This window comes from Gymnoscopelus microlampas (genome assembly GCF_963454915.1).
Source record: "Gymnoscopelus microlampas genome assembly, chromosome: 11".
Taxonomy (NCBI): Eukaryota; Metazoa; Chordata; class Actinopteri; order Myctophiformes; family Myctophidae; genus Gymnoscopelus; species Gymnoscopelus microlampas.
The window spans coordinates 32,106,792-32,123,504 of NC_139948.1; the positions used below are offsets into that span (position 1 = coordinate 32,106,792).

Below are 16,713 nucleotides of genomic sequence, written 5' to 3' on the forward strand. Positions count from 1 at the left end.
GCAATGCAACCTCTTCACTGTCCGGGATGAGGTGAGATTGGTGCCATTCCTCCTGTCCTAGGTCAGCATTAGTAGATTGTCAGTTTTAGTCAGTCTCTCAGGTCCTGCTGTATATAAAGAATGATAATTGAACCTGGCTCCTGGCATAATCTTTAATACCTTCAATGAATTGGCAAAACATTTCCACACAACAATATCTCAACATGTGCTCTGTTTGTTTAGAAAAAACAACAACAGAAAAATGTGATTTAAAACAGTAAATAATAAAGCATGACAAGTGCACATTTGTTTCTTACTTGGCCATGAGCATGGCCAATGATGGAATAGCATCCCTAGACAAATCCCCAAATGAAAGATTTTCAAGAAGCAACCATTTTCCCAACCTCCACAGCATGTTTTTGAAAACATCACAGTCAAAGTTTTGCTTGGTTTGATAACATACACAGTACCAGACAAATTCAAACACATTCCAGGTCAATAGAACCTAACACATATACAACCACTCATTAATATTAACATTACGATGATGATGAAGTTCATGATGATGATGATGATTATTGTTGTTGTTGTTGTTGTTGTTATTATTATTCATCATTTATTATTATTAACAACTTTTAGCCACATAACATCTGGACTATCTGAGTACAGTTATTTGACTCCTGAATGTCATAATGTTCATAGAATGCTATACTTTCAAATCAAATTAGGCCCACAGGCTATAACTAAGCAGCCCTTTTATGAGCCACTGCATCAGTTTTAAAACGCCTTATTTCCCCCCCCCCCTTTTCATTCTTTTTACAATAATGTACAATTGCAGCATATTGTTTACGACAATATTCAGAATACATATACAGTAGCTGGTCACATGACAGTGTAAAGGTTTCTTCCCACATTTTTATGTTGAACTACATTGCATTCGTCGTAGACCCCTGAGTCTTTCTTGTTGAGTTTGTTTAGAAAATGAGTCCTCAGTTTCCTCTGTATGCTACATTGGTGAAAGTAGACGTGGCTCCTTTGTATAATGGATTGTTTCCCTGCAAACAAGAAGAAAAATAAAACATAAAGTGAATGTTGTCTTGGAATCAGTGTCACACTAATAAACAGCTTTTTTTGTGTTACTTAATGAAGTCAATATTTGTATCTCACCGTGTCCCACTTGGCATTGGCTCTCTCTTCCTCAAATTTGGCAAATTCTTTGCGGTCATGGATGGTGACCAGTAGCTTCCAGATGAGCATGCCAGCCAGGCCCAGCAACAGAATGGCTCCAGCCACTGCCAAGAGCACTACCAGGATATCAGGACCCTTAGGACACTCTGATAAAAGAGACAAGAGAGAGGGGGGGAGGGGAGAGAAACAAACAGACAGACAGACAGACAGACAGACAGACAGACAGACAGAGACAGACAAAAACAGACGGTAGGAGGAAAGGACATTGTCAAGTGCATTATATAATCTGAAGAAATTCAACACAACAGACCCACAAGTCCACTAACATGTATTCTACAGTGTTCTCATCAAGTCAACTAATTGCTTGTTTTTGACAAGGCGAGGAAGAGCACAGATCCAACTGCACAAGCAGCTGTTTGATATATTTTCTGTTGTAGGGAACTAACTAACTATTAAAGTGTCTAACCAGCCAAGGCACTGACTGACATGACATTCACACAACACATTGTGCCCTTGAATACACACACACACGCACGCACGCACGCACGCACGCACGCACGCACGCACGCACGCACGCACGCACGCACGCACGCACGCACGCACGCACGCACGCACGCACACGCACACGCACACACACACACACACACACACACACACACACACACACACACACACACACACACACACCACCTTACCTGGTTCCTCTACCACATACAGAAAAGATTTTCCGCTTTCATCTTCATAATACTGAAAACGCTCTATGCAGTCATTTTCATCCTTATATGTGCAGTTTACAGCATTCTTATCACGGAAATCTAAGGAAAAAATGGGATATGGATGATATGGATTAGAAAAGAAAGTAAGACAAATTAAGCAGCTAAAGTGACCATATATATAGGTCCTTGTAACACGGTCCAAATAGGACCACACTGAAGTTCTCTGTACCGTAATCACAATAACAAACTGCTATGCTACGGGTTGGCTTGCAACATACAGTTTTTGGAAGGAATTTTTGAGTCTTGCTTTTTATCACTGACAAAGGTACAAAAATACACTTGAGACTGTGATATATGGAATTAAATCATGGCTATTGGTAATTTAGGGCAACCCCTGTAGCTGTGATATACTGTAATTATGACATACCACAGCCTCTCATGTATTATTTAAGCAATAACTCAGTCAGGCTTTGTGTCATGCGGAACAGCACTGTGATATAATGGCATATATATTAAATACATGTACAATTTATTGCTTTTATAAAAGTATCTCCAAATATGGCATGAAAATTGTAGTCACATCTCTATTACATTTTTTTTTCTTTTTCAATTTCAATCACATTGCCTGCACAAATGTTTACTTTTAGAGGTTCAGCCAATTTATGCACAGATCATTTACTCATTGTGAGCGCAAGGACACGGGTTTGAATATGACTGTCTTGAATGTGTCTCCTCACTCTCTGCCCTTGGTTTCCTGTCTCTCTACACCTTTCTTTTTATCAGTTGTGGATTTCACCTTCATCCACAGCGTCTACACAGTCTAGCGTTTACTTACAGCCTAGCGTTTATCCTCAGCCACAGAGTGATATAGACTTGCACAAACACATTTGGCTTCATTGCCATGATGGTATGCAGTTATTATACCATACTATCACCCAATCACCAGTATGATTTGACCTACCCATTTTATTGCTTATCTGACGTATACTACAGTAGCCTACAATTCAAAGTTCACAAAAACATTAAGTTTAAACAGCGCTTTAGAATACTCAAAACATTATTCATTCAACAACAAGGATGTTATGTAATAGTATAATAAATAGAAATATAAGAAGTATATAGAAGTATAATAGAAACATCATTTCTCACCCAGATCCTTCACAAGGCTAATTTCATCTCTGCACATTCTGAGGCAAGAGTTAGCATCATTGAGCGGTCCTCTCTTGAAGTGCTTACACTCCACACAGTCTCTGCAAACACAACACCAAACCATTATCCAATGTATCTCACAACACATGGCATTGTGACACGGTGATTGCTTGTTGATTGGCTATTTTTGTGTGTGTGTTTTCCGAGAATTAGATAAAAGTAGAAATTAAATTAAAGAATTCAATTAAATTAAAAAATCAAAGTCATAGGCCCTGAGAGTATTTCTAATGTAATTTGTCTGTCCCTTTGTTCACTGGCAACCAATGTAAAACAGACCGCAAAGAACCTGAGTGTCTTTTTTGACAATCATATGAACTTTGAGTTCCACGCAACATTGCAAAAATCAAATCAATACTTTCTTCTCAAGACCTGGAAAAAATCATGCATGCTTTTGTCTCTTCCTGTCTTGACTACTGTAATGGACTCTATACCACCCTGAGCCGTTCCTTTATTTCTCGACTTCAACTATTGCAGAATGGGACTGCCAGAATTCTTACTAACACCCATCGCAGAGCACATATAACACCGGTGTTATATGTGCTCACTTCAATGGCTGCCCATTAAGTCCAAAATAGATTTTAAAATCCTTTTAATAACTTATAAAGCATTACATGGGCTGGCCCCACTTTATATCACTGACTTACTGCGCCCAAAGACCAATATGAGATCTCTCAGGTCCTCCGACAAAGGGCTTCTGACCATACCCGCGACCAGACTAAAAACTAAGGGTGACTAAGCCTTTGCAGTGGTGAGCTCCTACACTATGGAACGCTCTACCCTTGGCTGTAAAAATGTTGAGTCAGTAAGCATTTTCTCTTATGAAGTTTTTATCTTACTCAATGCTTTGCTTTATTTCTTGACAATGTTCTTATGAGCCTTGTTTTATCTTGTTTTAACTTGATCGTTTATATTGTGGTCCATTGTACAGCACCTTGTAACATTGTTTTGAAAGGTGCTTTATAAATAAAATGTACTTACTTACTTACTTACTTACTAAGGTTGAGCTATGTTTGCCCCAGAATAGGGACACTAGGGTTCATTTGGTTAAGTAATCCTGATGAATTAATCTTGAGCATAAAGTAATGGAATTACTTCTTGATAGTGCAGGCATCAGGGCAGGTGGGGCATTTGTCACAGGTGGCCCCATAGGCTCCAGGTTGGGTGCACTCACAGATCCCACACACACACTGGCCCCGGCCGCTGCACAACATGCCCAAAGTGGACTCGCATTTGTCGGTACGTGTGGTGCAGTTACAGTTAGCTCCAGTCCAGCCAGAATCACAGAGACAGAACCCACAGTCACATTTTCCATGGCCTGCACAGGATGGAAAGGTATGTTATGGTCAATATAATGTCGTCTATAATGCTTCATTAGATCTTTTCCCCCCTTTTGTCTTCTTGGTCTTTTGTTTGACTTACGCACTTGACCAGAATATACATTATTTGGATAATTTAACAAAACCGCAAACATTTCTCTCATTTTTGTTGATGTACAACATAATCACACAGGTGGAGCTGGACAAACAAATCTGTTTACACATTATTCAGTTTTGCAACAGTGAATCATTGCTTGAGAGTGAGTTTTCCATAAGACTGCCTCAAGTTGAGTCTAGTCTTACAGTAGTCAGACGACTAGGTAGATATCTAATGTCTAGAGCACAACTATTGAGAAGTGGTTAAGAACCCGCCCCTAAGACCAAAAATAAAGCATCACAGATTAGCCAGACATCCCTAGCCTAACCGCGGACAACCACAGACTTCCGTTACAGCCCAGCCAATCAGAGGTTTACCTGACCTTTTCAGACCCTCGCTGGTATTGATGACGTAAGATGGTCGGTCTGACCACTTGAGCCTAGTTGAGTCAGTTGCCTATTAACACTAACGTGTCTATAATGTATTGTGCATGTCTAGGCAGCCGTGTTTACGAAAGCTTGTCGTCATCGCACATGAATCACCCACACCTTCAGACAAAGGAATACATTCTGTTGTGAAAAATACACACTGATAATCCAGGTAAAGTGGGATCAGGGATCCCCATCACAGCATCACACGCACGCGCATGTACACACACACACACACACACGCACGCACGCACGCACGCACGCACGCACGCACGCACACACACACACACACACACACACACACACACACACGCCTCTCTCTCTGAAATAATTTCCTGGAGGAAACACTGCCGTTGTAGCAGGAAACTGGGTGTGCTCTTATACCCAGGATACGTTCAAACTGCCCACACTAGTGCTGGCATGTTAAGAAATGTCTCAGACACAATGGCCACACAGCAGCCCAGTTCTCACAGGAAACAAAACATGATTTGGCAATGAATGACTAAAGAGTGACATAACTGAGTCACACAGCTGAGCTGGAGCAGAGTAGAGGAGTGGTGGGTTTAAGGGCCACTAATCCAAGAGCTCTGGGGAATCTTCTGGCATTGTTAATGTCACGTTAAACAAACTCCTCCATCCAATTCAATCATCCAGTTCCCCAGTTACCTCCCTCTCATACCCTCACTGTCTCTCTGAGAGAGTCCTTTTCCGAGAAACCAGCTAAGTAGCTACAGGTTAGGTAGTCTCACTGGTTAACGGTTAATGGTTAACAGTACTTTTACATATCACAGCATGGTTGCAAGCCGGTGAAGCATAATATAGCACAAACCAAAGAAAACATTTATTCACTAGCATATATGTTGCAGTATATGAATAATGTTTATGACCTGCATAGTTATCTCAGCCATATAAAGATAAAGCTTGACATTGGCCAGTCCTGCTCTCATTGCCTCATTTGTTGTAACGTTGAGTCACAGACATAAGAGGGAGCATTCTGGCTTACATCACCTTCCTGTCTCTGAGGCTGCATAATAATCCTGCCCATTAATGACATTCCTGGACTTCAGGGAATGTAAATGTTGGGGTCCATGAAAGAGGGAAGAGACGCATATACAGAGCAGAAGAGCAAGAAAAAGAAAATATTTAGATGGCAAACGATACTGTAAATAAATTAGGAGAAATAAAGTGAGTAGTTACGGAGACAAATTGAAAGGAGAGAGAGGGGGAGAGACTGTGTGTGTGTGTGTGTGTGTGTGTGTGTGTGTGTGTGTGTGTGTGTGTGTGTGTGTGTGTGTGTGTGTGTGTGTGTGTGTGTGTGTGTGTGTGTGTGTGTGTGTGCACTTGTGCACTTGTGCGCGTGTGTACAGCATGTGTGTAAGAGAGAGAGACAGACAGACAGACAGACAGACAGAGGAATGCTAACTTCTGTTCTCTCTTGCGTCCTGTTTATGGACCCTGGGGGCACGCTTGTTGAATCGTGCTCCTCCCTTTCCAGTCTCCTTGTAGAGAAAGAATTAAACGCTGACTGTGACTGGTTATTTTTTTGTTGGGCTTCAGGGTTCATGGGAGCTGAGGCCTATAGGGATAGTATTATCCCTATAAGCCAAAAGAAAATCACACCATGACTGCAACTCCAGTCATACAGGAAGTCACAGTGTTTGTGTGATCTCAATGAAAATAATTCCTGTTAGCTGTTAGTTTGCATGACGCTGGCTCTTAGTTTGAACTTAAGTAAGATTCATACCAAATGTGGGTATTTATTTAGGTAGTGAATAATAGTGCGAGTTACTCCCTTTCAACTGAGCCCACTATTATTCATGCATGATATTGTGAGTCATAACACCCGGGGTTTTAGACTCAATCAGCTACATTTTCCGACTACATCAAAATAGGACAGAGTGTACAAACATCAAAGATTGACCAGCTTAGGGGGATTATTTCTGTTTGATCAATTGATCGATCGGCTCCTCTCCCTTAAATATACCAGAAAGTCCACACAGGTGCAACACTATTGCACCAAATTGCTTAAAGGCAAGAGTCAAGAACAATTAAATTAAATAGTTGTGATTGCGTAACTGTGGTGTAATGTGCAGACCTGCAACAGGGAGGGATGCCACCGCATGTCTCATCTCAGTTGGTTAAGAATCTTGATTAAGATAAAGCACTAGCGCTGTTTTCCACTCCGAACCTTCTTGTTTAGTCATTTACATAACACACAAGATGTATGAAAAGGAAGCCTCATCTTTCATGCTAACACTGAACAGAAAGTACAGATTTTTATGGAGCATCGCGGTAGTAGGTAGGCATGGAAGTCAAGCCGGAATGGTTTCAGACACCCTCCAATTGCATACGGCTATTATCCTAATACTTAATCGACGCAGTCTATTTAAGCAGACCGTCACTCACTCTAACATGCTCACCATATCTCGCCGCTACCTCTGGGGCATGTGATTTCAGAGACTGTGTCACGCTTCCACAGATTGCATCACAGGAGCAGAGCCACATAATATAATGCAATATCATTGCAATAAATGTTTTTCATGTTGACTGTCTGAATGAATTGGGTACAAACAATGATACAAAAATAATAATAATAATAATAATAATAATAGCACAACTCTGGTTATTGGCATCTGCATTTTGTAAGTGTTCTATACCAGGTCATTTGATAGGAACAGGTCAGTGTTTAGTTAGTACCAAGGTAGTTTTTTATAGACCAAGGACGTGTACTGTCATGACATACTATAGCACTTGATGCTAAACATCTACTCACTCACCTGAACACAGTTCCCCTTTGAATCGCAGGCAGTTGAAATCGTCACATTCGCAGTACTTGCCCCAGACTTCTCCAAAGCCATTTCTATGGCAGGAGCACTCTCCACACACACAGTCCCCTCTCCCATTGCAGACAGGACTTTCTGGATTTGGGCTGCAGTTAGCATCATCGGATGGACTGTAATCCCCATGAGCGCACTCACAGCGTGGACCCAGACGCCCCTGGTGACACTGACACACGCCGCATTCATATGTTCCATTGCCTTGGTTACAGATGGGGCTATCAGCTTCCGCCTGAGCCTCACAGTCACACTCGCAGGCAAATTCCACAGTGACCTCCAGGGCATCCTTGAAGCCCCGAGGTTTGATCGTAAACGTACGGCTCTTCTCCTTTGGGCAGCCACGCAGCCGAGCCTCCACACTGAATTCCACCTATAAGGAGAAAATGTGTCTGTGATCTTGTCCGTGGGATTTTTTTTGTTTTTACACCTCATCATAATGTTCTTATTTTGATCATAAGACACAATTACTGAATGTCGCTCTCCAGGTTTTCTTCAGAATATAGGAGTCCACTGGTACAGTGGTTCTCAAACGTTTTATATTCAAGGACCCCCATAACTCTGAAAGTGTTCAAATAGAATTGGTTCCAATTGTACACTATATTTGTACACCCGTATACAGGTCCATTTGGTTCCATTTGTACACTCTCAGAGTTACAGACCTGTAATGGTTATTTAGAGCTAGTTCTTTATGTGTTTGTCTACTCATTTTGCATGTCCATGGCAAAAACAGATTTTGACAAAAATGTCCACTACAAGCTAGCATGGCAATGACCCCTGTCTATGTGTGTTTTGTGTGGATGAAACTACTTTAAGCGTAGCATCCCTTTTCAAAATATTTCCGAAAATAGCAGATCTTGAGGATCACAGTGTACTGCAATGCGACACATTGTGAGCTTGTAGATCGTCATTTTTTTGTGGTTAAGTGGTTAAGAATGTCACCTTTGCTAACAACTAAATAATGAATAATTTAATTATGTAATTTTGATACATACTGTGTCTCCAATCTTGATTTCAGAGCATGACTTGAGCCCAGGGGTGACCACTCCACCCAGGCAGGATGCGTTAAAGGACAGGGAAAGCTCGTCTGGGACATCTACCAGCTCCAGTTCCACCTTAGAGCGGATATCCTGCTCAGACAACAGACATAAGTGAGAGGTCACTGAAATTGTAATACTTTACCAACGATTTGCTAAATTTGGCAACAATGTATTGTACATTTAATTCTAATATGCACCATGTACTAGAAATGTAGGAAGACAATTACTTTTAGTAAGATTTTCAGAATATGTACATAAAAAAAGAATGCATTATAGGTGAAATGAAGTCCCTTTATATATACAGACAAACAGCCCTTACATCATACGCTTTCTGAATGAGTTCAATAACGTTCCCAGAATCTGAAGCGAGTGTCCCCACTGTTGAGCCTGGAATGAGTTGGCTGAAGCTCTGAACAGAGAGATCAATGGTGCATGTCAGGAACAAAGAGATACATTGTTTTTCTTAATGATAACACACATGTCCATACTATGACACATGCTGTAAATCATCTTTACCTTGTAGAGGTCCATCATAATGCTGGTCACAGCAAAGACCAGGTTGATATTATTATCAGACATTTTCTTACTCATGAGTGCCAGAGAGGGGTAGTCCTGAGAAAAAGAAGCAAGTGTTATTGTTAGTCCTTAAAAAGTCATTCAAACCAACACCTAATAAAAAAAGCATTCAGAATTTCTGAGGCAAACATTCCTGACCAGCACAGTAGACTTGTTATAGTTGTTGTTGCTATCAAGGTGACAAAGGCCATCGTTGGGTTGGACCAGTCCAGCTATGCGTCCATCCAGTGCAATGTGAGTATCAGCATCTGTGGTGAACACCAGCAGGTGGGATGCATCTGGACGCCAGCCAATCTGATCCTAAAAGAGATTGAAAGAGGGATAAAAGAAAACTTTGAGCAGCCTGATCTCATTCCGTAGTTATGTCCACCAGGCCAAAGGCAAGGGGGAGATTATGTTAACGCCCCTGTCTGTTTGTTTGTCTATCTGGAGCTAATCTCGCAAACCACTGGACCGATCAGTGTAAAATTTCTTCTAGACGTTGCCAGTAGGCTGAGGAAATACCTCCACACATTTCTTCACCTTATGTTTGGTATCGTTTTAAATATTTAACTTGAATTTTATTATGGAAATGAATAGCAGGCGGATCAGCCTGAAATCAGGCGTAAATATGGAGTCATAAATCATAGATATGTCAGATGATGACAGACGTCATTAACCGGACACCCGGCCTGGCGGAGCTACAATGTACTCAATGAACCTCTGTAGTTGTCCTATTCTGCAACTTGGGCAGTACCTGAGGCGCACACATGCTGACTCCCAAGCCAGTCTTTTGCATTCCATGTTGACACTGAAGGAATGCAGATGATTTGCAGATGGAATGAAGACTACGTGGTAGTCCACCTACCTACTGTACACCTTATACCGACCCAAACCCTTACTTTAACCATTAGCTAGTCTCATGTAGCCAGACGTTCAGCGATCTCGCCTACTGATATGTCTGGTACATCTGAATTCAATGAATGGGCTAAAACTGTGTTGAAACAATTCAGAGATGAAATAACAGCATTGCAGAACTAATGCAAAGACTTTAGGGTGGAATATTTTCTCCACCATCCAAGCCCACAATTAATTTATTTTCGCGAGATGTACCAGTAGTAAGTCTGATCTGAGGCAACGCGAGACTAGGCATAACCATACACCAAACCCTTATCTAACCTTAACCTTAAGAAGGTTACTTTATTTGGAACAGTGTTCACATCTGCATTCTTCTGGCATCAACATAGTATGCGGACGGTTGCCTTTGGCATCAACATGGTATGAAAAATGTTAACATAGTATGCAAAAGGTTGCCGTCCACGTCAACATAGTACCGAAAAGGTTGGCATCTGGATGCCAAAGGTACCTGCCATAAAACACGCAAAAATGAGAACACGGTGTGCGAGTGCACAAATCTGTTTGTTCATTTGTACATGTGAATACATGAGCATTTAAGTGTGAATGTACTGTACATGTGCAACTCTGCATGCACACATTTTTCATACCTTGCACACCACTGCCTGCATGACAGCATCAAAGCCACCCTCTGGTGTGTCTCTGTTTCTGGATATCTGCTCCTTGTTCACCTCCTCAGTGAAGCGTTCCACCTGCTCTGTCAGTGACAGCACATGCTTGAATCCAAACTGAGCCCTGCATGTAGTCCCAATTCTATACAAATCCAAAGAGAGACAGGGGTATGTATGGTGGTGGGGGTATGATACAAATATATCATAATGCATATATACTCTCAAAATATCATTTGAGAGAAGTGTAATGGTTGGAAATTACATTTAGTTAGCAAATAAAGCATTTCATTTCAAAACTCTACAGTATATATAGTTTACATATATACACACACACACACACACACACACACACACACACACACACACACACACACACACACACACACACCAAATGCCTTGCGCACGATAAATATAAAAACATATGCAAGGGAAGTAACTTTATATTTCATATTTTGTGAATTATTTATTAACTTTTAAAAACTTTAATAATTTATAATGGAAGATAAGGGTGATGACTGATGTCACAGTACTAACGCCATAGATGACATCATAGACTGGTCAAATGAAGTCTGAGATCTGACATTCACTCGGTTTTTAGACCCACCAGCAGACATAGAGCTGAGAAAAAGGAACTGAAATCTCAGCCATATGTATTTGTGTACCATACATGGAACTGGATAGAGCTCTCTCATCATTATTCTACTGTAAGTATTTGTCTCATCATCAGCAAGAACTGCACAGTGATGGTGAAGAAAGAGAACTTGGAAAGACACTTGAGGACAAACCACACGTCATTTGACTAGACATTTCCAGCAGACAGAGAACTGAAAAAAATAAATAAATCTCTCTCTATATGGGTCTGGTTATTACATCCAGTTTTATTTATCATATATATATACGTTTAAAAGTTCAAAATTAAATAACACCTATAACATTCAGTACTGAGTTGTTTTCACGCCAGTAAATTATTTAGGCACTGTCTGGTCACGTTTTTTCAAATTGTGAATGCCTGATTTTAAAACATCTCACATCTAGAGTTCGGGCCGCTATGTGGCCCTCACACCTATGTCGCACCGCCGATCGACCGACTCTAAGTCATAGTCTTGGGGACTTTGTCAGAGTACCCGTTGTACCCATCTGTCTGTGTCCCTTTTGTGCCCATATATGGAGATCTCTATATCTGTCTGCCAGACATCCGACTGAAAACCAGGGGCGTCCATGCTTTTGCGGTGGATGCCCCCAGGCTCTGGAATAACCTTCCACTTCACATTAGATCCGCCCAGCCCATCGAGGCTTTTAAGTCCTCGCTTAAGACCCGCTTTCTCGACTTGGCTTTTAATCGGGTTTGTTTATGGTTATGTCTGAGTGATGGAGACGTAGCCGTGGGCCTGCAGAATGTGCACATATATGGGCGTATCAATTTGTTTATGTCTGAGTCAGAGTGAGGTGGCCGTGGTCTGACGGCCTTCCTGTCCTCCCATTAGCCAATTTTAATATAGGATAATTTGCAGTGGCCAGGATGTTATGAAATCTATTATCCAAGGCCTCCCCTACTCCAATTAAGGCTATCTAAATAATATGTGAAAACATGATCTTCACCTACCCAAGACAAGGGTTTGTGACTGCCTCCTCAGGGGCGAGGTACATGTATGGTGACACAGGTTTGTCTACAAAGGCTCCAAAGCCCATGCGCAGGTTACTTGTTTTCTTGGCCATGGCTGCAGCCAATCCTTTGCCCAAGGTGCGAAGACTAACCAAGTCATCCCTCATAGAGAAAGAAAGGTCCATCAGATAGTAGAGATCCACTGGGTAATCCTCAACCTGCTTCACTGACACAGTGAAATGCCTGGCATCATCTGAGAAAGAAATAACAATGAAAATGGTCATCTTCACGGCAAACATGTTTTAGAGTAGAGTTATTATAGCTACAATTAAAGATTCACAGTTTGAAATGAGGGTTATGATCAACATATTGATCGGGTCATCCTCTCTCTAGATATATTATAACTCTGGATGGATTGGCCAAGTGAGTGGCCGTGCAGAGTGGTGCGAAGTGTGTGTGTGTGTGTGTGTGTGTGTGTGTGTGTGTGTGTGTGTGTGTGTGTGTGTGTGTGTGTGTGTGTGTGTGTGTGTGTGTGTGTGTGTGTGTGTGTGTGTGTGTGTGTGCCTGCCGTGCCGTGCAGTGTCTGTCTGGTACCTGGTCTCAGCACCATGTGGACCTTCTGAGGCCTTATCTGAGTGACATGAGCTGACCCTGATGCTTTGTCACTCAGAGGTGTGTCCTTCTGGACATTCAGGGAACTGAGGGGAAACTCCACAGCCGTTGCAGCACACCCCCCATCCAGCAGGTTCTGTTTCAGGTCACAGCGGGACACACTGGAGCCCCCCTTTCCAAACTCCTGCCCCCATGAAACCAGGTAATGTTTGCACAGCATTCTTAACAATGATACACATTACATTACTTATGAAGTTCAATGGAAGCGGAGAAGATAAGGCGTGTAATGGATAAAGGAGAAGCAATAACAGTATGGAATGTTGCAGGGGGTCATGTTCTAACATGCAATGTTGAGCTAAGGACGAGGTACAGCCTGGACCTGTGTGTGTGTGTGTGTGTGTGTGTGTGTCTGTGTGTGTGTGAGTGTGTGTGTGTGTGTGTGTGTGTGTGTGTGTGTGTGTGTGTGTGTGTGTGTGTGTGTGTGTGTGTGTGTGTGTGTGTGTGTGTGTGTGTGTGTGTGTGTGTGTGTGTGTGTGTGTGTGTGTGTGTGTGTGCGCGTGTTTGCATGTGATATTCTCACCTCCTGAGAGCACCAAGCACAGCTGGGGTTAATAGCCAAACATTGACGACAATCGCTCACTCCTCTTGATGTACAGATGTTGGAGCCTGAGATAAATGCACCAACACAAACATAATGCAGTGACAACCCATAATAACTACTTCTCCTTTAGAGAAGCAGCACTTTGCATGTCATATCTACTACATTAACCACATTTTGTGGGAAATCCTGTTTCAAAAACATGTTCAGATCAAAAGATAAGCGGGTCACAAAAATGTGTGACCCGTGGTTCTCAAACAAACTGCGAATTGAAATGTTTGTGCCATGCAAGGACGACCCCCATTAATAGAGAGGATTTTTGATGTTGTTAGATTCCATGTATTACAACTGTATATCCTACTGTAGTATATTGTAGGTGGGGTGAATCTAAACAGTCTGCATTCTCTACTTCTAGCCAGTGAAATTATAGGGAAATTAAAACGCTCCTCATTTTGCTGGGGACCCACCATGGGTCCCCACTTTGAGAACCACTGCCATACAAGAGCCTTGCAAGAGCAGACATTTCAATAAATACTTAAATGCAATTTATACTACCAATGATGACAAGTGTGAATTTTCATAAGCTATACTCCATAAGTGTATGATACACAGTGGTGTAAAGTAACTAAGTACATTTACTCAAGTACTGTACTTGTACAGTAAAAGTAAAGTAAAAGTTTGAGGTATTTTTACTTTACTGGAGTATTTCAAAATGTCAGTAATTTTTGATGTAAAATCAGACTTTTACTTGTAACAGAGTATATTGCAGTATTGATACTTTTACTTAAGTAAAACATGTGAGTACTTTTTCCACCACTACAGATACATGATTCCCAACAGAATGTATTGTCAGGTTAGGTGCAACGTATGTACAGCAGGCTAATAGGTGTGTCCCATGGAGCAAACAAGTGGGATAGTCTACAAGATCCCGAGTATTTTCACTCCCTTATAAGGTAATACGACCAAAAGTTCCAAGCGAGTGTAGCGACTTATAAACAAGAGGATAAATCTTGTAGGCTACTCATAATGTTTTTGTAAGAGTACCAAGTGAACGATAAAATAAACGTTAAACATAAACTTAGTCTAATAATAGACAGCAGTCTACAGCTAATACTTCACCGTTTAAAAGTACATTTTAGTAGCCTGGTACATCCGCAAAAAGTTGTGATCACAACCTAAAGAATGAGATCCCACTTACCGAAAGCATTTGAAGCAACTGCTAATAATATGGTCAATATAACTAGTCTGTCTAATAAAGTTCCCATGTCTGGAACGCAACTCTCCTGCCTGTTGTGCTGGATGTTCTGCCTCTGCTGATTCTTGCCACTGTTGCCACACCACAACTCACCTCTGATTGCAAAACCCATGTACCGCCTGGATACATGATTCATAGCCTACAGCGGTTTTGAAATTAACCCCAATAGCTTTATTCAGAGGATTCAATTTAATCTGATTAAATTGAATTAAACGTTTATTCTGAAATATTGTAATGTATTTTAAAATACGCCTAAAGGGGAATAGGAGAAATCAGTCAACGCACTAAACAGTCATAGAATAGCTACATTTGTTCAGGCTTTGGTTTTCTATAATTTTAGACCCAACTTTTAGACTCAACTAAAGCCTGGATTGTACACACACACACACACACACACACACACACACACACACACACACACACACACACACACACACACACACACACACACACACACACACACACACACACACCGAGAGAGAGAGAGAGTGAGAGAGAGAGAGAGAGAGAGAGAGAGAGAGAGAGAGAGAGAGAGAGAGAGAGAGAGAGAGAGAGAGAGAGATTTATGAGATAGATAGATAGATAGATAGATAGATAGATGGATGGACAGTTATATCAGTGGCGGTAGGTAGCTTGCAATGAGAATGTCTGAAGTTCAGGCAAGTTGTTGTAGTGGAAGTCCCCCTAGTGGACAAATGTGGACAGTGGCTGAAACATTGTGATGAGGGACCATTTCCTGGTCAGAATCACTTTTGTTCAAAACTGACAGACATACTTCCCAAGAGAACCAGTCTAGGCAAGATGTGCGTCAATGTAGCCACCTTTCTGTATGAAGCAGTCCCACTCTTTAATGAGCGATAGAAGTGGTGGCTTTTAAAACAGGAAAAAAGAAATAAAGAGAAGATATGAGTCATGAAAGCAGATGAAAGAAAAGGGAACAAAAGAAAAAAGATCATATCAATTTCAAGTCTCCGCTTCCCATTTCTGTCTGGACATTTCTGTGCTGAAATAGACTCAGTGGTGGTGAGGGGGCAGACTGAGGTAGGTATAGCAGACAGTGCTTCTGATCTCTGTATTTGACCATTTATTGAATCATTATCCTCCCTCTTTCCAACTCTTTCTGTCATTCTCTAGTTGGTTGCTAAGCTACTGCCTCCAGTGTTCAGGAATTGTGGTGAGTACAAATGACAAAAAAATGAGAACAAAGAAGACAAGCTATGATACTCAGCTATTTCACTGGTATTAAGCTCTGATTGCTCATACGTTTATGTAATGTACTACCCATGGACAAAGCGCCCCCCCCCCCCCCCCCCACACACGCACGCACGCACGCACGCACGCACGCACACGCACACACACACACACACACACACACACACACACACACACACACACACACACACACACACAGCAGTATTGGCGTCTTTGTTAATGATTGTTACTTCTGATTCCCCTGTTGCCTTTTGCAGCTTCCACCCCCATGAACAATGGCATTTTGGACAGGGCATGTGGCTGGATGTGCTGTGTAAAGAACTGCAGTCTGGGTCAGATGGCAGCCAATTAAGACTGTGAATAGGATGGATGGGGGAGGCTGGAGGGAGGGTGACAGGGAGGCCTTGACCTGCGTTTCCGATCTATTTGTGGTCCTTCAAGCTTCTCACTATGTCTGACAATACAATCATTCATGGCTCGCCGCCAACTTACCATTTTGATAACCAGGCCCAGCTCAACCCCATCAGCTTGGTGGGTTTGAATTA

General features: G+C 41.7%; 1 protein-coding gene across 1 annotated transcript; it reads right to left on the bottom strand.

The window, feature by feature from the left end:
* Positions 1-138: 138 nt before the first annotated feature.
* Positions 139-15,042, bottom strand: itgb3a (integrin beta 3a). Its single transcript, XM_084072370.1, has 15 exons — positions 14,900-15,042; positions 13,684-13,769; positions 13,086-13,287; positions 12,492-12,744; positions 10,868-11,030; positions 9,522-9,683; positions 9,324-9,419; positions 9,127-9,216; positions 8,763-8,897; positions 7,711-8,140; positions 4,185-4,407; positions 3,033-3,133; positions 1,863-1,982; positions 1,147-1,313; positions 139-1,034 (listed from the first exon to the last, which is right to left on the bottom strand). The coding sequence occupies exons 1-15, from the start codon at positions 14,964-14,966 to the stop codon at positions 969-971; spliced, it is 2,361 nt and encodes a 786-aa protein (XP_083928496.1). The 5' UTR covers positions 14,967-15,042; the 3' UTR covers positions 139-968.
* Positions 15,043-16,713: the final 1,671 nt, after the last annotated feature.